This window comes from Takifugu flavidus, chromosome 16, assembly GCF_003711565.1.
Source record: "Takifugu flavidus isolate HTHZ2018 chromosome 16, ASM371156v2, whole genome shotgun sequence".
Lineage (NCBI taxonomy): Eukaryota > Metazoa > Chordata > Actinopteri > Tetraodontiformes > Tetraodontidae > Takifugu > Takifugu flavidus.
In genome coordinates, this window is record NC_079535.1 from 12,115,922 (window position 1) to 12,139,287 (window position 23,366).

The window sequence follows — 23,366 nt, forward strand, 5'->3', positions numbered from 1 at the left end:
GTGTGTGTGTGTGTGTCAGGTAAGCAAAGCTGCTCATGCTGTAAATCCAATGGCTTCAAAGGTCACACTCGCACTGTTGTCAGGCGTTTATCTGTCTCGCACGTCTTTGGATGTCTCACTCGGGGTGAATTTTTACAGCTGAAAGCTCCATCTGGACGACTGTGGAAGGTAAGAAGAGCATCGGTTCTGTTTCTGCGTGTTTACGGTGTCCGCACGTGAAATGATGATGAGAAATCTGGAGAGGACTCGTTTATTAAAGCTCCTCAGGGGTTCAGAGCAAATCTCATTTTGATTTATCTACGGATCATATTGGATTTTATCACTCTGGAAGATTGAGTTTTTGTTCCAGGAATGGCTGTATTTTAGGGAAGATCATGGAAATGGAATTTCAAGTGTTAACAGTCAATAAAACCCACTTGGACGTGACCTCAGATGGTCAGAGGCATAATGACACACTCAGTGTGACGTCGGAGGAATTTTTACTGCAGCATTTTGCTGAAGTTTACAACAGCTGTCAGCATAAAAGAGCGTTTTAATTATTGTAACTGCAGACAGTCACATGATCACATGATTCCCTCAGCTCTCACTGATGGAAATGATCCACCTGTATTAGGATGCAATGACATCAAAGCACGTAAGAGCCTCAATTCTGCTCTTTATGTCACTTTTTTACATCTACAGTCTAACACATGTTGAAGTTTTTCTGTTTCAACACTTGGAGGCTGTATTGTAACATCAGGACAGATGTTTGACTGTGAGAAGCTAAGAAGCAGATCCAAAGGAACTGTATTTAACTCTATTTCCAGGACTTTTAATCTTGGAACCAACACTTTAAGATCCATCTCAGTATCTCAGACCTCTTTAGTCTGGTCCCCAGATGTGCCTTCTCCTCCAAGTTATCCCACAAAATCATTTTCAGGAATTAAATAATGAGCTTTAAACCTTTGAACACATATTATGTTGGCCTTAAGGATATAATATAATATTATCCACGCCTATGGAAGTTTTCAAATTTCACTCTGAGCTGGAAGGCGGGACCTGCAGTGTGATTGGCTGCCGCTCTGAGTGATTGACGTTTTATTGACCAATGGCAGCTCGATATATGGCGGGCCAAAAAACCCGCGAGGAAGGGTGCGTTTGGTCTCGACACGGGCAGAACCGGTGTGAAACCTAAACGGACAAACGAGGGGACGTTTTTCATTTTTTAGCAACTGTCGTAGAAAACAAACACACCCAATCGACTACAGGGTAAACAGGTCTTTGCTAATTTCACTATTATATTTATCATGTCGACAGAGAATAAATGTACGGAAAAAGATTATTTACACTTGCATATAATGCGGAAGACATATGATAACGCTATAACCCCTTTAAAGGTAACTGACTGACTTGATTAATAAATTTAAACACACTAAACACAGCTAGCTATTGTCTAATCTAAGTTTTAGTTTAACACTTCAATAGATTTACGGTGAATTGTTGAATGAATTACTTTGTCTATTGACAGAGTCTATGATATATCTTGCACAAAGGCTGTACAAATTCAATTTATATCAGTAATTCAGGCCAGGACACACCAGCAACACTGACCGATAATAACTAATTACGCAGGTTTGCGTGAAAGATGACCGATAATTCAAAAGTGCTTAAACTTTTCAACCAATCAGGATGGAGGCTGAGGAGGATGGGGCGGGGCGAGTGCGGGAGCTGCAGGAGCAGAGGATGCTGGTGCAGAAGAAGACCTTCACCAAGTGGATGAACAGCATCTTCTTCAACCGCGGGGTGAGACGGGAGGTTAGACAGGAAGTTGGGCGTCAAGTGACATTGTTAAAGCAGTATTTTCTACATGAACGGCTTAAACTGAAATGTCGGTTTGATGTTGTTGGCGCCGGCTGCTGGGAGTTCACCCCTCCTGTCATTATGTCGTTCAGGAGAAGATGGAGCTGACTGACGTCTACACAGAGCTGAAGACTGGCGTCGCTCTGATCCGCCTGCTGGAGCTCATCTCCAGGGAGACGCTGCCGTCGCCAAGCCGACGCAAGCTGAGGGTCCACTGTCTGGAAAACAACAGCATCGCCATCAACTTCCTCAAGACCAAGGTAGCTCAGCCCTCCTGCGTCCAGGGTGAACGCGATGTTGTTAGCGACCAGTCACAAGTGTGTTTGGCGCCATCTTGTGTTGGTCTCGGTGCATTCGCTGCTCACGATCGTCTACATCCGAACGGAGAACCTTGTTGAAACCAGATCTGTGTCTTCCCTCAGATTCGTGTGGATCTGATCGGCCCGGAGAACGTCGTCGATGGAGATCGCACGCTGATCCTGGGTCTGCTTTGGATCATCATCCTCAGGTTCCAAATCGGGCCGATCAACCTGGACGAGGTAGCCCCACGTCCCCCTCGGGCCCTTCTCCGTTCCTCTCGTGTTCTGTCCTCCCTCAACGCCTCTCCTCCTGTCTCAGGCTGGGGGCGGGGCCAGTGTCGCTCACCGCTCGGCCATGGAGGCCTTGCTGATCTGGTGTCAGAGGAAGACAGCGGGTTATTCTGGCGTTGACGTGAAAGATTTCTCATCCAGCTGGAAGGACGGACGCGCTTTCAACGCTCTGATCCACGCACACCGGTAACAACACACACACACACACACGCACACACTCACACTGACAGGTTTATTATGACCTGCTGCCTTGCTGTCATGGATCCTGAAGACAGATCTGGTCTTCTTCTCTCTCTCTACTCCAGGCCGGACCTCTTTGACTACCACCGGACCTGCAGGGACGACTCTCGGGCTAATTTGGAACACGCCTTCTCCTTGGCAGAGCGGGAGTTTGGCATCATGCAGCTGCTGGAGGTGGACGACATGGCGGTCCCTCGTCCAGATGAGAAGTCCATCATGACGTACGTGTCGCTTTACTACCACTACTTCTCCAGGATGAAGCAGGGCCAGACCATCCAGAAGAGGCTGGCCAAGGTCAGTGTCACTGTCAAAGACTCCGGTTATTTTTGACTTTGTTGTTGCTGATGTGTATCTGATGATTACTTGGACACTTTGTTTAGGTGAAACCTTTTAATTTGCCCTCAGTTTGGACTCGCAGGTAACTGTGGTTTAAACACACACACACTGTTTGTGTGTTATGAGGACATTTTATCAGGCGGGACAGTCAGGAATATTGATATGACATGTACAGATAGAATGACCTGGAACTGTTCTGATGTTCCGTGCAGATCTTCGGAACTTTAATGCAAATGGACCAGCTGAAGGTCCAGTATGAGAAAATGGTGTCCGACCTTCTCGCCTGGATTAAAACTAAGGTGACCAAAGGCTCCTCTTGGATCCAGCGAAGGTTGGATGAGACGCTGATCCGCTGATAACTGTTCCTTCAGGTGCTGCAGCTGAACAGCAGGAACTTCCCGAACTCTGTGGGGGAGATGCAGAAGTTAATGAGCAGTTTCAAGACCTACAGGACGGTGGAGAAACCTCCCAAATACCAGGTGAGGCAGCAGCAATCGGCACCTCGCCCGTCTCGCTCTCCTCTGTTCTTCTGTCGATTCCTTTTTTGAACTGGCTTTTCAAAGTTTTACCTTTTGTGTCTTTAAGGAACGAGGGGCCATCGAAGCTCACCTGTTCAGCCTGAAGACCCAACTGGCAGCCAACAACCAACGAGCTTACAGTCCTCCAGAGGGTAACACACACTCACTCACTCACACACACACACACACAAAACCCTCTTATCCTAACCCTAAACATCACAACTCCTTCGTGTGTTCTTGTACTTGAACACCAAAATACACATTCTACTAGTAAAGTGAGGACATTATTGTTAGTTGTGATGGTTAGGGGCCGTTAGTTGTGATGGTTAGGGGCCGTTAGTTGTGATGGTTAGGGGCTGGGGAATGCATTATGCATGTGAAAGTCCTCACAAAGATAGAAGCACAATGATGTGTGGGTGTGTGTGTGTTTGTTTACAGCGTGCCTGTATTAGTTGCAAAGAGGGGCCCGTTTTTCTTTTTTCTCCTGGTGTTTTTCAGGCAAATCTTTGAGCGACATTGAGAAAAGCTGGTTTCTGTTGGAGAGAGCGGAGCATGAGCGGGAGCGAGCCCTGCAGGAGGCGCTGCTGCTCCTGGAGAACCTGGAGCAACTCGCCCAGAAGTTCAGGAGGAAGGTAGCAGAACCAAAGGTCTTCTGTTATATACGAAACCAGAAAAACCCCGAAGCATCAAATCCCACAGCGATATTTGTCCTTTGTGCTGTTTTTGGTACCATGTTTGTCCTTCAGCAGCACAGAATCAAACCTTTCTGTGTTTGCCTGACAGGCAGCGCTGAGGGAGAATTATCTGGAGGACACGCTGCGTCTGATCCGCAGGCAGGACCTCCGAGGCCTCTGCACCCTGGAGGAGGCCCAGGCGGCGCGTCGGCGACTGGAGGCGCTGGCGGCAGACGCTCTGGCCCACGAGCCGCGGTTCGGCGCCCTCAAAGACATGGCCAGAAGCATCGTGAGGGGAAACTACCACAGCAAAGAGCTCATCATCAGGAGGTGAGGGGCAGCACAGCAGACCAGCAGAGGTGGATCCAGCCTAACTGGGAAACATCAAGGGAGGAAGATTATTTAGTGGATTAAAGTTGGATTAAAGTCAAATAGCTCCTTCGCATTCCTGTAGCTCATACACATGACCCTAATTAGCTTGAGTCAGAGCAGGATGATGCTAATCCCTGTAAACTCAACAATTTTCCCAATGGAAACAAAAACCTGAGAATTAGTCAAAAAAACCCAACATGCCAAACTGCTCTCATCTGATCAGTAGTTTAGACCGTGTCGTGCATTTGTGTGTTTGTGAGTGAGGAGAGCATCAGCCGTCGCTGGGAGGAGATGCTGCAGCAGCTGCGGGAGCAGAGGGGGCTGCTGGGAAACGTAGTGCAGCATCTCCATGTCCTCCGAGACATTGAGCTGGTCTGTCAGGAACTGAACAACCTTCAAGTGAGTTTAGCCTCATCAGCGACACTGATCACACCTCGTCGCCGTGTCGCCATACGATACTTCCTTTTTCACACCTCGTATCCAGGCCCAGGCCGGCTCCACAGAACTGGGGAAAGAACTGGCTGAGGTGGAGTCGCTCCTGCAGAAACAGGATCTGCTGGAAGCTCAGATCTCAGCGCACGGCGAAACCATTGGCAGTATCAGCAGCACGGCCCTGAAGGTACTCGAGACTCAAGGTCACAGCGCCTCGATGCTGCTGTGGCCACTCAGATGATACATTTGACCTGTCTGATTGTGTGTTTGTCCCAGGTGAAAGCAAGAGACAGCCAGCAGATCCAGAGCAGAGTGAGCGCTCTGGAAATGCAGTACAGATCTTTGGTTTCCCTCAGCAGCACAAGGTTCACATGTTTTACAGTCAAAATCCATCCATCCATCCACTCATCCATCCATCCATCAATCAAGCAAGCATCCAAGAAGAACTCCATCCCACCCATCAATCCATCCACTCATCCATCCATCATCATCCATCCACCCACCCATCCATCCACTCATCCATCCACCCATCCACCCATCCATCCATCCATCCATCCACTCATCCATCATCCATCCACCCCTCCATCCATCCACTCATCCATCCATCCATCATCCATCCACCCACCATCCATCCACTCATCCATCCATCCATCACCCCCCCACCCCCCATCCATCCATCCATCCATCCATCCATCCATCCATCCATCCATCCATCCATCCATCCATCCATCCATCCCTCCTCTCTCTCAGGAGGACCCAGTTGGAGGCTCAGTTCAGGTTGTTGGAGTTCTTCCATGACTGTGAGGAGTTGGAGGCGTGGCTTTACGAGTGCTGGCTGCGTCTGCACGCGGTCCGACTGGGACGAGACCTCAACCACATCCGTCTGTCTCTGCACAAACACAAGGTGAGAGACTGGGCCACGGCATGGATCGTTCAAGCGGGCAAGTTCTTTATATCTGAACAAATCGGGAAAACATCTTTCTGCCTCAGGTCCTGGAGGCGGAGCTGCAGGCCCAGGAGTCTCTATACCAAACGGTCCTGAAGCGAGGACAAGCTCTGCTGTCCAAACAGAGTCACTTCCACCAGCGGGTCGTCCAGAAGTGGATCCGGACCCTGAAAAAGCAGCGGAGTCAGCTAACGGATGGAGCAGCGGCGTGGCGCCACAGACTGCAGGCCGCGCTCACCATCAAACAGGTATAGACAGGAGACCTCATTATGCATCGGATTGGTGGATGTTGGATTATGATTACATTATTATTATAATCGTTCTATTGTTATTACACATAATCAGTCATAATCAATAATCAATTTACTTTTGTCATCAACTCTTGCTGTTGCTGTTTAGTACTTTGCAGATGCTGCAGAGGCCAACTCCTGGCTGGGGGACAGGAAACCGCTGCTGACCAGCGAGGATTATGGAAAGGACGAGTCCCACACAGCTGTGTTGCTGCAGCGCCACCTGTGGGTGGAGAAGGAGATTGTAGCCTACAGCTCGGAGATAGGGAGGCTGTCGGAGCAGGCGAGGAGTGCAGCTGAGCTCGCAGCTCTGACCGTGAGTGGCAGCTGGAAGCGGCGGGCGTTCGGTAAACGCTGGTTGACGCTCCGAGGTTCACGTTTCCGTATTTTACCGTTGTACAGACGGAGCCTCAGCAGATGGAAATGCATCAGTACAGCGACTCCTCTGAGGAGGAGACGGACTCAGGTGTGCCAGCATCACCCAGGGATGGGAGCAACTCCAGGGCTTCACAGGGTGAAACCAGCAGGGCAAAAGTCCGATTCAGATACAGCAAAGGTACTGGAGGTCATGCTGCAAAGCATGATGGGACGTGACAATTTAAGCCTGAGGATATTCTAAATGTCAGGTAAGGTAACAAAGACAATCTTTGCACTGATTTCAGGTCCGTTTCAATGGGATCGTAACGAGATTGTGACCATCGTCGGCGCTGACCCAGATGGAGACCGAGTTATGGCCAGAGACCGACAGGGGAACCAGCAGATGATCCCCAAAACCTTCCTGAACCCGCTGCCATCTGCGGTACGACCACCGAGTGTTTGTCAGTAGCCTACCGAGGACCTCCGCTCAACCCCTTTATGTCAATAACGCTGTCTTTGCTCAGGCTCCTCCCCCATCCTCTACTTCCACCAATCACGTGGCAGAAACCCAGAGCGTGAAGTCGAGTCGTGTGAAGCGCAGCCGCTCAACTCGGCGCCGCACAGCCGAGATCCAAACGACGTGGCAGCAGGACCCCGAGTACCAGAGAGACACCCTGGAGAGCACCCAGGCCAACCTGCATCAGGACTACGACTTCCTGAACCACCTGGTCAAGGTGAGAGAAGCAACCGATGACAGGTGATGAAGACGCCTTTAACTGTTGACATTGAAGATGTTTTTTTTTGGCGCAGTCCAAGATAAAGACTCTGGAGGAGACGCTGCGCCTCCATCGCCTCGACAACAGCTGCCAGGAGTTTGAGTCCTGGATGGACGACAAGGAGAACGTCCTGAACACCTTCAGCAGCGACACGGGCGACCTGGACGTGGTTCAGGCCAAATATGAGGTGAAAGGAACCAGGGATCGGCCGTTCTCCGCAGCGTTCCTCTCACACGTGCCGACCAGCCAATCAACCGTGTGCTGAAATGTTCCAGAACTTCCTGACTGAACTGGCGAGCGGGCGCGGACGCCTCAGTGACATCATCCACATGGCTGAAGATCTGGTGAGGAGCCGACACAGTAAAGAGAGAGAGATCAAAGCCAGACAGAGGAAGATCTCCAAGAGGTACGGACAGACCAAGTTCCTCTGTTTTATATTCCAGCTTTTCCTTTGATGTTTATTTCAAAAGTCCAGATGCAGATGTTCATTCTTCATAGGTTTGAGCTTTTTTGTGAATTCAGAATCAGATGTTATATTCTGAGGTAGGCCTGACCTCCTGTGGAATGTGGTCTGCAGGTGGGATCGGATCCAGCATCTGAAGGACGAGAAGGGCCGCGAGCTGCTGAGCACGGCTGATCTTCAGTCCTTCCTTCAGAGCTGCGACGAGACCAGAACCCAGCTGCAGGCTCAGCTCACCAGGCTGGACTCTGTGGATCCAGGTCAATCCCACCTCAGCCTGCCGGCTCAGGATGAGATTCAGGCTCAGGCACTCCGAGACATCCAGGTCCTGGAGGCAAAGATCTCCTACCTGAGGAGCGTCGCAAACATGTGAGACGGATTTCGAAAACCTCCGCCTGGATTCTTGCTCGGGTTGATGAGTTGTGTTACGGGGTTTCATTTCCTGTCCTGCAGGAAGCAGGACGGCAGTCCCGCAGAGAGCGCCGCTATTCTGCAGGAGGTTGAGGGCTTGGAGGTTCTTCTGAGTCAGGTCTGAGTTCAGAGCATCCACACCGCCTGAATGTGACCAGAACCGGCTGAACAATCTTCTTCTTCTGTTCTTTTCCCAGGTGAATCACCAGGTGGCTGCCAGGCAGCGCCTCCTACAGGAGGCTCGCAGACTACAGAGCTTCCAGCAGCAGGCCAAAGAGCTGCGGCACTGGATGGAGTCCATTGAGGAGCGCCTCCTTCAGGAGGGGAAAGCAACTGATGTAGCCTCAGCCATCAGTTTATTCGAGCAGCACCTGGAGCTCCAGCAGGAGATGGAGGAGCAGAGGAGCAGGTACAGATGAGCCCAACCTCAGACGATTTATGGCCTGGAAATAAAAATAAAAATAGGGCTTAAGAAAAGCTGGACAGCAGGTTTTTCTCCGTTTGTTGTTTGCATTTGACTCTGTGGTGTGTCTGACCTTGATAAGGCAGCTGAGTGCTGCTCCTGGGTTGTTAAAGAACTGACTCAGCTCTGGTCCGTTCAGGCTGAAAGAAATGGAGAATCTGGGCAAGTCTCTTCAGAAGGGAAGGACGGGGGGCTTCGACATACAGCAGACCCTGAACGGTCTCAGCGCTGATTGTTCCAAGCTCGACAGACTGTGGCTGAGTAGGAGGCAACGGTTGGAGCAGGAGGTGGAGCTGCAGAGGTTGAACCAGGAGGCCGATCGGATCGAGGCAACTCTGTCTGGACACGAAGCCCGGTTGAAGGTCACTGAGGTCGGGGTAAGAGCTCTTCGCTCCGACTGAGGTTTGAGTCCTTTCTCGAATCGGATCTTATGTAAATGTGCGTCTACAGGACTCAGTGGACGCCGTCCACAGTCTGCTGAGTCGACAAGATGAACTGGAGGGTCTCCTGAGAGCTTTGGATACGCGGATCGATCGTTTCACTGGACGCAGCCTGGAGCTGATTGACCGACGACACCATGCTGCAAAACAGTCAGTTCACAGAAAATCAGTTTTCCGGTTGAAGTCCATTGAAATAGAAAGATGTGATGAATCGCACAAGATGAGGGAGATGAAACAACTGCTGACATCAGCAGTGTAAAATGTCAGCTTGCTAAAGAGCATTAGTGTGATTCATCTCTCAGCGCCCACAGGATTGGGTCAGTTCGGCTCAATTGAACAGCCGCTGATGGATGGTGGATATTTAGCTGTAATGCGATGTTGTTTATGCTGAAGAATGAAGGAGAGGAGCAGGAGCATCCAGGAGGCCTTCAGGAAGCTGAGCGAGAGCAGCAGAGAGAGGAGGAGTCGGCTGGAGGCCTCGCAGAAACATCAGGTCTTAACCTTCTGGCCTATGAACGCTTGATCGTTCTTCTCACACCTCCTAAGGCGACCAGAGCCTCCATTCTGGTTCTGATGACGCCCGGTGGGTTTTCCTGTCCCTGCAGGAGTTTCAGAGAGATTCGGACGAGCTGCTGCTCTGGATGGAGGAGAAGTTCCAGGTGGCGGAAGACGAGTCGTACCGAGACCCCACCAACATCCTCCGAAAGCTGAAGAGGCACGAGGCAACGGAAAAAGAGATGAAAGCTAATGAAGTTCGACTGGACACACTGGTCCAGGTAAAGCGCCGCTGACTGGTTTGTGGACCCTGAGTGGGAGCCTGAGCGACGTCTTTGTTTTTAGTTAGGAGAGGAGATGATTGCTGGAGAGCACTTCGGCAGCCGGAGCATCAGGATCAAGACGTCGGAGTTGTGCAGCAGCTGGAGGAGGCTGGAGAACAAGATGGCTGACAGAGGAGACAAGCTGAGGCAGGCGGGTCAGCAGGAGCAGCTGATGGAGTTGCTGCAGGTAAACACGGTCAGCTGATAACGACCCCCCTCATCCGGTGTCCACAGGGGGGGATGGCTCAAATATTTATCACTTTACATTTGAATCTGTAAAATCATCTTAAATACCTGGAATCAAGAAGAGTCATTGGACGGCCGGATGTCTGTCTGATGTCTGTCTGATGTCTGCAGGACGCTGAGCTTAAGATCGAGACCATCCAGTGGATCCTGAACAACGCTGCCAAAGGTCACGACCTGCGCTCCAGCCGGCAGCTTCTAAAGGTAATTTGAGCTATTTGTACATGGTGTGTGTGAGATGATGGACCGTGGTGGACCATGATGAGGCCAGGGGGCGTAAAGGCTGTGTTTGGATGTGAAGGAGCACCAGCAGCTGGAGCAGGAGGCCAAGGAGCTGGCGGAGAAGATCAATTCTATCATCAGTAGAGCCAAACACCTGGCGTCCAATCACTTCGACTCACAAAGGATCCTCCGAGAGACTGAAAACTACCTCGAACTGTGAGCCCACACACAAAAATGAGCTGTCTACTTATATACTGTATATATATAATATAATCATTTCAAATATAATCATTTTAATGTGTACATCACATGATATACATTAACCTTCCCAGGGGATCTGTAATGATAATAATAAACATGAATCATGACAACATGGGAACACTTCTGGAGATCCTAAACTTCTTTCTGCAGATTCAAGTCGCTCCAGAAGCCTCTGGAGCGCCGCCGTGCTCAGCTGGAGGTGTCCGTGCTGCTGTTTGTGTTCTATCACGACGTGGACCTGGAGCTCAGCTGGATAGCGGAGCACGTCCCTGCGTCCGGTTCAACGGCGCACGAGAAATCCCTCGCAGGAGCACTGAGCCTCATGCAGAAACACAAGGTACCGACGGGATCCGACCACCCTCCAGCCAGGGGATGACTGACCTCTTTCACCTTCCTCAGGAGCTGCAGGCAGAAGTAACAGCTCACAAAACGCATCTGAACCTCATCCTGGAAAAGGGGCGGAGCCTGGCCCTGGAAAAGGGGCGGAGCCTGGCCCAAACCGGCAAATCCCAAGCAGAGGAAGTCCTCCGGAGGTGACGGTTATGAGCTGGTGGCTGAAGTTGAGTCTGAATTTGTGATGACGGACTGCACCATCTGCTGTTTCTGTCACAGGTGTGAGCACGTGAGAGCTGCGTGGGCGGAGCTTGAGGAGGCGTGCAGCGGCAGAGCAGCTCTCTTGAGCAAGGCCGTCACAAGAGAGCAGGTGAGAAGGTCCCGGTGTTGCTACGGCCCAGCTGTGACGCTGAGCTGCGCTTCCTCTGTCTGCAGCTCCTGCTGGACTGCTCGGAACTGGAGTCCAGACTGACCGAAATGCTCGGCCTCGTGAACACGGACGACTGCGGCAGAAGTCAGCCGGCGACACAGAGTCTGATCACTAAACACCAGGTACGAGAAAAACTGCCCCAAAGCTGACGTCATGTTAAAATGCGACTGGAACCAGAAACATTGACTTCAAACTGGCCGCGCAGGTGTTGGAGGGAAAGCTGGAGGTGCTGCAGATGGAGGTGGAGGAGCTAGGAGCTCAGGTGAAGGAGGCGGTCCTAAACTGGAGTTTGGAGGAGCTCCGCAGGCCTTTTGGTCATGTGAGCAGCCTGAACCAACAGCTGCAGCATTTGGCAGCTCTCAGGTGGAATTTGCTTTCAGTAACTTTACCTGAGAGGTTGTAGTCGCTTCTCACCTTGCTCCTACGTCCTGGCAGGGGTCAGAGGTTACAGGAGGCCCTGCAGCTCCACCTCTTCATGCGAGAATCTTCAGAGATGGAAGACTGGATGAACCAGCAGAGGCAAACTGCAGAGAGTCAGGACCTGGGCAATGACTACCAACATGTGCAGGTCTCGGAACCCTGAGAATGGAGCTCAGACGGGATCGTCATCCTTTACGGAGGAGGATCAGAGCCCTTCATGGGATATGATGTGTTTCAGGTGCTTCGCGGGAAGTTTGAAAGCTCCCTCAAGCAGTTGGAGGTTGGAGAAGGTCGACTGCAGATCTGCAGGGACCTTTGTGCTCAGCTGATCGGAAGCAAACATCCTCAGACCTCACGGATCAGAGAGAAAGTCCAGAAGCTCAGGTGCGTGCGAGCTGAACTAAATATTGTGCTTCCTGAGCAGCTTCAAGGATCCAGTCTGATCCAGTGTTTTTAGTCAGGACAGGTTTCGGCCCCTCGTTCACCCGTCTGTCATTCTGCTCCTCTGTTTGCAGTGCATGCTGGGAGGAACTGAAGGCAGCTGCCAGGAGGCGTCAGGATCACCTGCAGACGGCTGAGGAGTGCCACCGTTTATACCAAGATCTGAGCGACGCTCTGACTCTCATACAGGTATTTATAAAACGCTCACGGTGCGTACGGACGACGGCATGAAGCCTCGGCATCTTTGGGCAGGAGCGACAGAAGAGCATCCCCGATGACGTGGCTAAAGATCTGCGAGGTGTGACATCACAGATGAGGAAACACGAAGGGCTCCTCCACGAGTTGGCAGGAACAGAGCAGCAGGTACTTTTGTCTTTCTTCCAAAAACGGAACCGCATCACCTGGTCGACCTGCAGTTGCACCATCAGACGTTTCACATCGTTTTTTCTCTCTGTGTCGCAGTTACAAGAGCAACTGGACGCTGTGGACTCGGTCCTGGAATGCTGCTCCCCGTCCCTGAAACTCCGCCTTGAGGAAGTGCAGGAAGAAGTTGTGGAGCAGTGGGAGCAGCTGCGAGGCCATGCTGAGCAGAGAGGGGAGGAGCTTAAAGTGGCGTGCCAGAGATTCCTGTTCCTGAACACGGTAAAGATGGAACGCGTGTGTTTGATGATCCCGCTGTGCTAAAGAGCTCATCAACAGCGTTTTGCACTCTCCAGGTGCAAGACTACCTCCTGTGGTGCAGTCAGCAGGTGGGTTCAATGTCTGTGGAGGAGAGCATCAGCGACGTGGCGACGGCCAACCTGCAGCTGGCGCAACATCAGCAGCTGTGGGCGGAGATAGAGGCCAGGGAGGAAACATACCAACAGGCTGTGGACATGGGGGAGGAGCTACAGTCACAGGACAGGAGAAACAGGAAGGAGGTGAGGAGAACAGTGAGAGAGACAGGAGGGAAGGCCTTTAAATGAGTGTTGGTTCTGGTTCTTTAGGTGCTGAAGAGGCTGGACCACCTACAGGCAGAACGGGACCGACTGGAGAAGCAGTGGAGCCAGAAACAGTCCTGGTTGGAAGGTGTCCTCCTAGAGCAGGTGTTTTACAGAGACGTGAACAACATGGACAGAATTTCCAGCTCTCAGGAGGTGCACCAGCGTTCCTCCGTGCTCCAGAGAACCTTACGGCCTGATTGTTGAGCGTGTATGAACAGCTGTCGAACCTCCACAGATCCTCCTGCAGAAGAGCGCTCTCGGAGACAGAGCTGACGAGATGGAGGCTCTTCTCAAACGCCACGATGCCTTTGAGAAGCTGCTTAACTCGCAGGATGACAAGGTTCGTGTTTTACTTGTGCTCGTTCGTCCAGGGCTCCAGAACACTCGCATCCATTCATAGATGTCACATCTGTGGGATTCTGCTCATGTTGTCTCCATGTAGAGATCAAAAAAGGTTGTTTAGTCATCCCTTCCTGTTGGACGTGGGCTGACGTGAAGACTTGTGTGTCTTAGAGATTGTCTGAAGGTTCTGTTTCTTTGTATTCAGCTCTTGTCTCTGAAGGAACTTGCTGAACGTCTGAGGAAGCAGCTGAGCAGAGAGAAGAGCAAACGTGTTCAGACGAGACTGAAGACCCTCAGCCGACGACGGGACAGGATCAAAGAGCTGTCTGTCAAACACAGAGAGGAGCTGGAGCTCTCCAGGGCGCTGTGTATCTTCAAAAGAGACGCCAGCGAGGTAACAATCGTGGTCTTTTCTATTTGTTCTGAGGTCTGTCAGATCTGCAGCTGTCAGCATCTCTGACCAGGCCGAGGAGTGGGTGTCTGACTGGATGATGAAGATGGCAGAAGACAATCGAGCTGACCTCAGCAACATGCAGGCCAAGATGAAGCTCCTCCAGAAGCATCAGGTGTTTGAGGCTGAGATTCTGGCTCATGAGAACATCATCGCCTCCGTGCTGCAGGTAATGGGAAGATTTTGGGACGTGAGAACATTGTGAGAGGCAATCATGCAAGGAGCTTTGTCTCCTCATTCGTTGTCTCCAGAGTGGAGAGACATTGGCCTCCACTCATCGCTTAGTATCCAAGGAGGTCCGGCAGATGGCAGCAGACCTGGCGGGCCACTGGGAGGAGCTAAAAAATGCTGTGGTTGCCCGGGGAAAGGCTCTGGAAGATAAAAGAGACTTCCTGGAGTTCCTCCAGAAGGTTGAGGAGGTGGAGGTCTGGATCAGACAGAAGGTATGGAAGAAGCACGGATGGTTGGATGGATGGAGGATGTTTACTGTGACTTCTGTGCTCTTCAGGAGGTGATGGTCAATGTTGGAGATGTTGGGGAGGATTATGAACACGGTGTTCAGCTCCTGAAGAAGCTCAGTAGTTTCAGAAGTTCTGGCGACAGGGTGAGAGCTCAGCCGCTCAGACGTGATGGCGATTGCTTCATCTGGTTCGGTGTCTCGTACAACATGAAATGCACGTTTGGATGTGTTGACCTGCAGGAGGTGACAATGGATGATGCTCACGTCAAAGCTATCAACAAACTGGCAGCAAAACTGGAGACGAGACAGAACGATGAAGATCTGGTCACTGTCAGACGGAGGAGGCAACAGCTCAACGACAGGTGTCACTCATCTTTTACTGCTCCTGTCCGGCTCCTCTGACCACTTTTGTGCTGAGAACATTTCACTTCCTACAGGTGGAGTAAATTTCATGGTAATCTGAGCAACTATAAGAAGAAGCTGGAGAGAGCTTTGGTGGTCCACGCCCTCATCAGAGAGCTGGAAGAGGTTCGAGAAAGAGCCAATGAGAAGGTCAGGCCTCCATCATACACAGTGAGATCTCCAGCATCTCAGATCACCTTTGACGGACCTGTGGTGTCTGTAGATGCTGCTGATCCAGGGTCAGGACTGTGGTTTGGACTTGGACAGTGTAGAGAGCCTGATCAGACGCCACGAAGAGACAGAGAGGGAGGTTATCGTCATTCAGGAGAGGTCGAAGGTCAGTAAGAGGGTGCATCTTTGGTCCTGGTCTACAGCAGTACATGGATTGTAACGTGCAACATCACCACGTCCCTCTTCCTCGGACAGGCTCTGGAGTCAGAGGTCTCGGATCAGCTGAGGGATGGATCGGTGCTGACCGACAAGTTAAAGAGCAAACAAAAAGAAGTCCTGAAGTCTCTGAAGACTCTGGACCGGGAGGGGAAAGTCAGGTGATGAACATTCCTCTGCTCTCTGCTCACATCTCTGCTGCTGGTTCAGATGTATCCACTGACTCTGTTCAGGAAGGAGAAGCTGCAGGAGGCCCACCAGCTGCAGCTCTTCAAAGCCAACCAGCGCCTCCTGCTGGAGTGGAGCATCAAACAGAGTAGCGAGATGGAAGAGCGAGGCCTTCCCAAGAACAGAGCAGAGGCGGAGAAGCTCATCGCGGAGCACCGTGACTGGAAGGTGCTGCTCCGTTACGCCGCGCCGGATTCCCCCTGAGACATTTACGCTTAGCTCGCCTCCTCTTGCAGACAGAGCTGGACGCCAGGACCGAGCGCATGGGCTCCATCCAGGAGTTTGGTCTGGGTCTAATCCGCTCTGGTCACGGGTCTACATCAGTGATCCAGAGGTCCCTGACCCAACTGGAGGAAGCTAAATCTAGACTGGAGCGAGCCTGGCAGAAGCGTCACACAACCCTGGAGCAGGCCCGAACGCTGCAGGTGATCCAAGTACATTAAGTGTGTGCAGGGATCCAGGATCCAGGAGGTTTAAGTGGATCTGGTGTGGGATGCACAGGGGAAACACAGCTACACCAGCTTCCTCCATGTTTCCCTCCACAAAACTGGAATTTGTGAACACTGTTGAGTTTTAATTACCATCCAGCCCAGTCCAGAATTCTCCGGAGTCCCTTGAAATCATTCTCCAGCGTGATGAATGGAAAATTGGATGTATGCTTTATCAAAAACAAGCATATTTACAAATATATAATGGAAAAATGGACCAAAGAAATGATCTCAGCCGTCAGCAGTGCTCACGTTGTTTAAGAACTCACCAGACTTTTCCCTGGTTTTATCCCTGCAGTCTTTCCTGGTCTCAGTGGAGCAGTGTGAGAGCTGGATCAGCAACAAGGAGGCCTTCTTGTCCAATCAGAACCTGGGGGTAAGTCCGGCCCAGAAGACCCACTGATGTGGCGAAGCTCTGACAAACACGTGGGTGTCCAAACAGAACTCGGTGACGGAGGTGGAGGCTCTGCAGAGGAAACAGGCTCAGTTTGAGGAGGACCTGGAGGCTCAGCTGGACCGTGTGCATGAGGTGCAGAAACTGGCCGAGGAGCTGATCCAGCAGAAGCACTACGACTCCGACAACATCAGAGCCAAGAGCAGAGCTCTCACTCTGAGGTGCTCTACACAGCACTTCCTGTTTGTTAGGACAGGAAGAACAAAGCAAACATGACAGAAGTTTTGAAGATGATTTGGTTCATATGATCTAGCTGTGAGTCTGGTCTGTGCAGGTGGGGGCAGCTGCAGCAGCAGAGTAGAGCTCGTCACGAAGCTCTGGTTGAGTCTCTGCGGCTTCTGCAGTTCTTGTCCAGCAGCTACCAGGTAACTTTCCTCAGTATTGGTGATACGAGGAGTCCCGACATCCAGATCAGCGATCAGTTGTACTGCATGTGGATTCCAGCTAGCATACGCGAGAGCGCAGCTTTGTTAGTTTCCTCTTCATCTTCGGCTTCCTTCACACGTCAGACATTGAGAATTCAAATGTTTCTTCATTTTCCAGGTGTCTGTGTGGTTAAATGAGCGTAACGTTGTGGCTTTGGATGAGAACTGGAGGGAACCAACCAACCTTCAGGCTAAACTTCTGAAGCATCAGAGCTTTGAAGCGGAGGTTCTTGCTAATCGCTACAGGGTTGACTCCCTCACTAAGGTAGGTGTGTCTTTTTATTTTGTGTAAGAGAGAGTTTGTTTGAGTGGACACGTGATCTGTTGTCCAGGAAGCACAGGAGCTGCTGTCAGAGTGTCCTTCGGCTGAAGCAAAGGTAGGACCTCGCCTTAAAGAACTGACGGACAGTTGGGCGGCTCTGATCCACAACTGTGAAGAGAAGAAGATCAGACTTCATGAAGCCCACCAGGTGCTGTGTCAGATGGAAAAAAGCTCTTTAAGACCAGAAGGACATCTTGACAGCTTCCAGTAACCAGAGTGGGTGTGTGTGCAGGCGCTGCAGCTCCAGCGCTCGCTGGATGATGTGGAGCAGTCGGTGGTGCTGGTGGAGAAGGAACTGGCCAATGAGGACTGTGGGGCCGACCTGCCCTCCGTCAACAGGCTGCTGAAAGCTCTGCAGGCTCTGGAGGAGGAGCTTGACGGGCACAGAGACAGGATCCAGGTCCAGCAACTCCATCTTTGTGTTGTGTTCAAACTGCAGCAACAGTCTTCAGGTAATGTCTTTTTGTTTGGATCTGATAGACCCTGATGGAAACGGCTAAGAACTTCCACTCCCAGGGGAACTTCCTTGCTGATGAGATCCAGATCAGAATGGGACACCTTATCAACAGGTCTGACCACAGCTCCCAGACCCGGTCCGGAGTATAAACCTAACTTCTTGATCCACTTTGTCCCTCTACGTTTAGGTACAACAACCTTTCTGAGCCCTTGCAGGGTCGCAGGGACATCCTGGAGGCCTGGCAGGTTCTGTTTCAGTTCCACAGAGACCTGGAGGAGGAGCTGGCTTGGCTGAGCAGCAGGCTGCTCTCCATCAGCACCAAAGACCTGGGCAGCTCTCTGAGCAGCACGCAGCAGCTGCTCCACAGACATCAGGTGATGCCTGGTTTGTTTGATACGGATGGAGAAACCAGTGCTGTGTTTGCGGTGCGAGTAAGAACGGATTCTTTCAGGCCGTCGTGCAGGAGATCCGAAGCCGGCGCCCGCTGGTTCAGGCGGTTCAGGAGGCGGGGCATAGTCTGGTGAGGCGACCTCGCGCTGTGTGTTTGTAGAGGACATCAAAACGACCCGAGCGTCAACGCCTGCGGACTCTTCTCAGGTTCGAGGTCGACACTTCGCCTCTCATGACATCCAGGAGCGTTTGCAGGAGCTGAAGATGCTCCACGAGGAGCTGACGACAGAGGCAGCGCAGAAGGAGAAGCTCCTGCAGGAGGCGCTCAGCATCTACACCTTCCTCACTAAGGTTAGTTTAGTATTGGAGACGCCGTGTGTGTGTGTGTGTGTGTGTGTGTCGGCCCATTAACACACGTATGTCTGGAGGTGTCGGAGCTCGACCTGTGGATGGAGGAGCAGAAGGCGGGTTTAGAGTCTGAGGACTGCGGGAGGAGCGAGGAGGCGGCAGAAGCTCTGCTGAGGAAACTGGACGGTGTGGACGTGGAGCTGGAGAACCAGAGGAGGATCGTGGCGAAGCTGCAGGAGGACGGGGCCCCCCTGCAGCACCTCAGACATCCCATCAGGTGGACACAGCCCAGCACCTGCAGCAGTCAGCCTGACCTTCTAGTTCTGAAACCTTCTGTCCGTCTGTCTCAGCTACCTCATCACCGAGGCTCTCCCGCTCGTCCTCCAACGCTTCCAAGGCCTGGTGCGGCTCTCTTTGGACCGGCGCGTGACCCTGGAGGACCAGCTCCACCTTTATGTGTTTGAAAGAGAAGCAAAAGACCTACAAACCTGGCTGACCTCCAAGAAGACTGCGGCAGAGTCTCAGGACTGTGGACAAGACCTGGAGGATGTGGAGGTAAGACCTGGAAGATGTGGATCCAACCCACTCTGTGGTCCAGCTCGGGTCCAACGCAGCCTCCCCTGTAGTCATGAGACTGTTTCACCTGAGGAAAGATGGTTCTGAGGTTCTCCTCTTCTTTTACTGGACCGCAGTAAAGTAGATGTGCCCCCACCTGCAGGTTCTGCAGAAGAAGTTGGAGGTTCTGGTGTCGGAGGTGTCAGGTCTGGGTCAGACCCGGCTGACAGAGATACAGCAGCTGGGCAGAGGTCTGAAACAGCACGACCAGGCCCAAAGGAGAGGAGAGGCCGTCAGTCAGCTGTGGGAGGACCTGAAGAGCAGCATCAAGACCAGACAGGAGGTAGAAGACAGGTCTTGTTGATGGTGGAGCAGCAGAGGCTAACAACCCCCCCACCCCCCCCCCCCCCAGAGTCTGCAGGCCGCCAAGGAGATTCACCAGTTCCAGCACGACGTGGACGAGCTGAAGAGCTGGATGGCTGAGAAAGAGGCTGTGCTGGGCTCAGAGGAGGACCAGGACCTGCACTCCATCCAGACCCTGCTGAGACAACACCAGGAACTCCAGGTAAGACGGAGGCCCTCCACCCGCCGGACAGGTGGTGTCACATCAGGGGGTAAAACTAGTGCCTCTGACTCTGGGAGGGGGGGCAGACAACATCCTGGGGGGAGCAGAACTCACTTCTGCTGCCTTGTGGTTGATGTCCACCGTCAGAGGGACCTGGTTCTGATCTCAGAGGAGGTGACCCGTCGTCGGGAGGTGGGCGTGGCTCTGAGGAGGCGGCAGCCGTGGGCCAGGTCCAGTGTGACTGAAAGGCTGGAGGAGCTGGACTCCTGCTGGACCAGCATCCAGGACCAGACCCACCAGCGTGGCGTCAGACTGTGTGAGGCGGAGGACGTGCAGAAGTATTTGTCCCACTGGACTGAACTCATGTAAGTTCTGAATGGCCCCCTGGTGGCCGGTTGCAGTAGTTTAGGTTGGTTCAACACTGTCCTGACTCGTGTGCTCTCCCTCGTGTTCAGGACCTGGTTGAAGGAGATGATGTCTCTGGTCCGAGGAGAACCTCTCATCATGGACGGAGCTGACCCAGAGCAGCTCATGAAGAAGCATCAGGAATTCCGCCTTCAGATCGACCGACAGCTCGGCAAATCCCAGCTGGTCAAAGAGGAGGGCAGGAGTCTGATCCGGAAGGGGAACTTCATGTCCCAGCAGGTGAGAATGGACGCGTGGCATCTTCTCAGCAGAGGAACCTCTGTGCTCACCATCCAAGCGTTCTGTCAGGTTCAGGAGAGGATCTGTGAGCTGGAGGTCCTGGAAGAGTCTCTACAGAAGGTCTGGGAAGAAACCAGGGTCCTGTATGAGGAGGAGCTGGAGATCTTGATGCTGCAGAGGGAGCTGGAACAGGCTGAGCGCTGGCTCAGCTCCTACGAAAGCTCCCTGATGGTGGAGGACGGGGTAAGTCCAGACCAGCCATGGGAGTGGTCCACATGGACTCACGTGTCCTCATCCATGAGCAGAGGAGACAGCACAGAGATCGCGTCCCATCAGGTCTTTCTAGATCATGTCTCTTCTTGTGTTTCCTATAGGAGTCTGTGTCAGATGTTCTGGAGCTCCTGAAGAGGCAGGAGGACTTGGAGGCCATGATCCAGGCCCAGACCGACCGCTTTAACACACTCCAGAAGAGGAAAACTAAGGTGGGCTCCAAACCTGGCCGAGAGCCCGCATGGCTCAGTGTTCTGGATGCTCACCGAGAGACTCTTTTCTTCTCAGAGGGAGGAGAGGCTGGACCTTTACAAGACCCAGGACACAGAGAGAAGACCATCTAGAGTTTCATCCCTCAGGAGGAAACCGTCTGATCCAAAGACCACGTCGACCTCCGTGGACAGATCGTACAGGTCTCCTACAGTGGAGAGGGAACCCAGTCTGACCCTTTCAGATGGTTCCAGCAGCAGCAGGCGACGTCCTTCAAAGCCCAAACCTCCCCCACACGTTCCTCCCTCCTTTAAAGAGACCTCTGAGGAGGTCCAGAGGCCCAGATACCGTCCTCAGAAGAATCTAGGTCCTGTCAGAACATCTCCTGACTCCTCCATGCTGAAACCCTCCCGGTCATCTCCTCCATCAGCTCCCTCCACCGAGGAGGAGTCTGAGGAGACCCCTGAGGAGGTCCAGAGGCCCAGATACCGTCCTCAGAAGAATCTAGGTCCTGTCAGAACATCTCCTGACTCCTCCACGCCGAAACCCCCCCGGTCATCTCCTCCATCAGCTCCCTCCACCGAGGAGGAGTCTGAGGAGACCCCTGAGGAGGTCCAGAGGCCCAGACATTCCAGATCCCACCCAACTATGAATCCCTCGAAACCAAACGGCCGTTCAGAACTCACTCCCAGCTCGGGCTCCTCCCCCCCCAATCCTCCCCCGTCACCTCCACCTTCCCCTCGACGCTCAGACACCAGCGAGGAGGTCAGGCGTCCCAAATCCAAACCTCCTCTTCGTCCCAAGCCCACAGAACAGATGTTCCGTCACGGTCCGGTGAGGCCCAGCGCGACGCCTGGTTCCCCTCCAACAATCGGAACGCTTGTAGCTCCACCTGAACCCGAGCCAGCAGACGCGTCCTCCCCCCTGGTTCACCTGTCGGGACCCAAACCTGCCGCCGAGGAGGAGTCTGCATCAGCTGACCTTCCTCCTCCAATCAGGAGCGTGCTGGGGGGCGTCCAGCCCGAGGAGGAGCGGAACGCCTGCGGCTCCGGCGTGGAGGTGAAACCCTGAACGTTGGGGGCACCTCAGCGCCACGGAACCCTGACTGGTTTCTTTCTTTCCCCCCCGACAGGCGGGAGCGACGCAGCCGAACAGGTTTGAGGGGAGTCTGGAGATCAAGCTGAAACAGGGAGGAAACAAGGTGACGGCCAAGGAGACACCTTCAGGGGCCGGTGCTGGTCCTCCTGGCCAGCAGGGGGCGACCAACACCGGCTGGTTCAGGGCTGACGGGTGTGTTTCTGCAGGGCCAGGAGCACTGGGAGGAGGTGTTTGCTGTGCTGGAGGGGGGAGTCCTCAGCCTGTTCAAGGACCGAGCAGCAGCCGCACAGGTGCTTCACAACACCTCCGGACTCTGATGTTCCAGAAACTCTGTTGTGCCTGTCGGCTTCAGGGCGGCGTGTTGTGTTTCCCCAGGGGACCTCCAGGTGGCCCCCCATCCAGACCGGAGGGACCCTTTGTAAGGAGAACCTCCACTACAGGAGGAAGGAGAACACGTTCAGACTGACGTCAGTGTCTCTATCACAGCCGTAACACACTGCTACACTGGTGGGTGTGTTCACAAAGTGTGTGTGTGTGTGTGTGTGTGTGTGTGTGTGTGTCTCAGACTGCAGGATGGCTCTCAGTATCTGTTCTCAGCATCTAACAGGGAACTGCAGATGATGTGGGTGGAGAAACTCCAGAACTGTGGAGACGCAGGGTAACACACACACACACACACACACACACACACACACACACACACACACACGCACACACACACACACTGAAGAGTCCGCTCAGGACCTCTCATGTTCGGAGGCCAGGATAGAACCAGCAACATTCATCTGGGTACATGACACAGAGCTCAAACATGGATGTCAGTGGGATGTGGGGCACTCACACACACTCACACACACACACACGTGCACACAACACCCCCCTTCTGCACCACGAGAGTCACCTGATCGAGAGTCACGTGATCACCTGTTGACGCTAACATTAGCTCCTCGCCGTCCAGGAGAGCGTCCTCGCTCGGCCCGAGGTTGGAGACGTTGGCCGAAGCTCCAGAGGCGTCCACGGAAGCGCCTGAGCGGCAGGACGGACAGTCGTCCTCTCAGGAGAAGCCTCCGCCCAAACCGCCGCACACCTACTACCACAGACGCCGTTACCCCGACGACGGCGAGGCCGGGGCTACAGGTGGGTGGACACAGGTGCGTTTGTGTCTTGCTGATGCTAACCATGCTGACGCCTTCGCTGAGCCAGCTTCTCAACACCTGCTGATCCAACCCCCTTCAGAAGCCCCGCCCCCACCACCCACCTGGCGTGCCCCGCCCACTGCGACTGTCCACCAATCAGAAGACGGCAAGGAAAAGTTCAAGCGGAGCGTCTTCATGAAGCTGTTCGCCAAGAAGTCGAGCTGATATTGATTAGAGATGAAAATGATGATATAATCGATCAGTTGTGCAGTTTGATGATGGCAGGAATTAATGATTAATGATGATAAGTTAAAGCAAGTTTAGAAAATGTAAAACATTAAAATCAGTACTTTGAAAACTCACGCACGCACACACACACTGGGAGGAGGAGAGTATCTGGATCACTAATAAACTAATAAATGAAATAAAAACTCATCA

General features: G+C 52.8%; 1 protein-coding gene across 3 annotated transcripts; it reads left to right on the plus strand.

Moving 5' to 3' along the window:
• Nucleotides 1–83: 83 nt before the first annotated feature.
• Nucleotides 84–23,363, plus strand: sptbn5 (spectrin, beta, non-erythrocytic 5). Of its 3 annotated transcripts, none has more exons than XM_057011472.1 (80): nucleotides 84–168; nucleotides 1,668–1,782; nucleotides 1,932–2,099; nucleotides 2,262–2,378; nucleotides 2,458–2,615; nucleotides 2,735–2,963; nucleotides 3,218–3,304; nucleotides 3,377–3,484; nucleotides 3,591–3,675; nucleotides 4,022–4,155; nucleotides 4,307–4,527; nucleotides 4,830–4,968; nucleotides 5,054–5,188; nucleotides 5,278–5,366; nucleotides 5,752–5,905; nucleotides 5,992–6,195; nucleotides 6,347–6,553; nucleotides 6,640–6,793; nucleotides 6,900–7,036; nucleotides 7,119–7,328; nucleotides 7,405–7,557; nucleotides 7,646–7,776; nucleotides 7,948–8,199; nucleotides 8,284–8,359; nucleotides 8,439–8,650; nucleotides 8,844–9,081; nucleotides 9,155–9,294; nucleotides 9,538–9,637; nucleotides 9,750–9,920; nucleotides 9,985–10,149; nucleotides 10,320–10,409; nucleotides 10,507–10,643; nucleotides 10,839–11,025; nucleotides 11,088–11,221; nucleotides 11,301–11,391; nucleotides 11,457–11,573; nucleotides 11,657–11,814; nucleotides 11,887–12,019; nucleotides 12,110–12,255; nucleotides 12,387–12,501; nucleotides 12,565–12,675; nucleotides 12,775–12,954; nucleotides 13,029–13,232; nucleotides 13,299–13,448; nucleotides 13,531–13,635; nucleotides 13,843–14,031; nucleotides 14,102–14,257; nucleotides 14,340–14,531; nucleotides 14,597–14,692; nucleotides 14,789–14,910; nucleotides 14,986–15,100; nucleotides 15,174–15,287; nucleotides 15,377–15,498; nucleotides 15,571–15,733; nucleotides 15,802–15,990; nucleotides 16,352–16,429; nucleotides 16,496–16,668; nucleotides 16,782–16,872; nucleotides 17,051–17,197; nucleotides 17,265–17,402; nucleotides 17,487–17,654; nucleotides 17,735–17,823; nucleotides 17,899–18,085; nucleotides 18,163–18,231; nucleotides 18,309–18,452; nucleotides 18,530–18,726; nucleotides 18,800–19,004; nucleotides 19,168–19,347; nucleotides 19,417–19,569; nucleotides 19,717–19,934; nucleotides 20,025–20,214; nucleotides 20,284–20,457; nucleotides 20,589–20,696; nucleotides 20,773–21,753; nucleotides 21,827–21,895; nucleotides 21,999–22,082; nucleotides 22,168–22,259; nucleotides 22,358–22,450; nucleotides 22,751–22,929; nucleotides 23,029–23,363. In XM_057011472.1, the coding sequence occupies exons 2-80, from the start codon at nucleotides 1,669–1,671 to the stop codon at nucleotides 23,151–23,153; spliced, it is 12,336 nt and encodes a 4,111-aa protein (XP_056867452.1). In that variant the 5' UTR covers nucleotides 84–168; nucleotide 1,668; the 3' UTR covers nucleotides 23,154–23,363. The 3 variants fall into 3 exon arrangements, with proteins under 3 accessions (XP_056867452.1, XP_056867453.1, XP_056867451.1); XM_057011473.1 differs by lacking the exon at nucleotides 84–168 and adding an exon at nucleotides 1,243–1,376 and having other exon boundaries at nucleotides 22,751–22,943; XM_057011471.1 differs by lacking the exon at nucleotides 84–168 and adding an exon at nucleotides 1,243–1,376.
• Nucleotides 23,364–23,366: the final 3 nt, after the last annotated feature.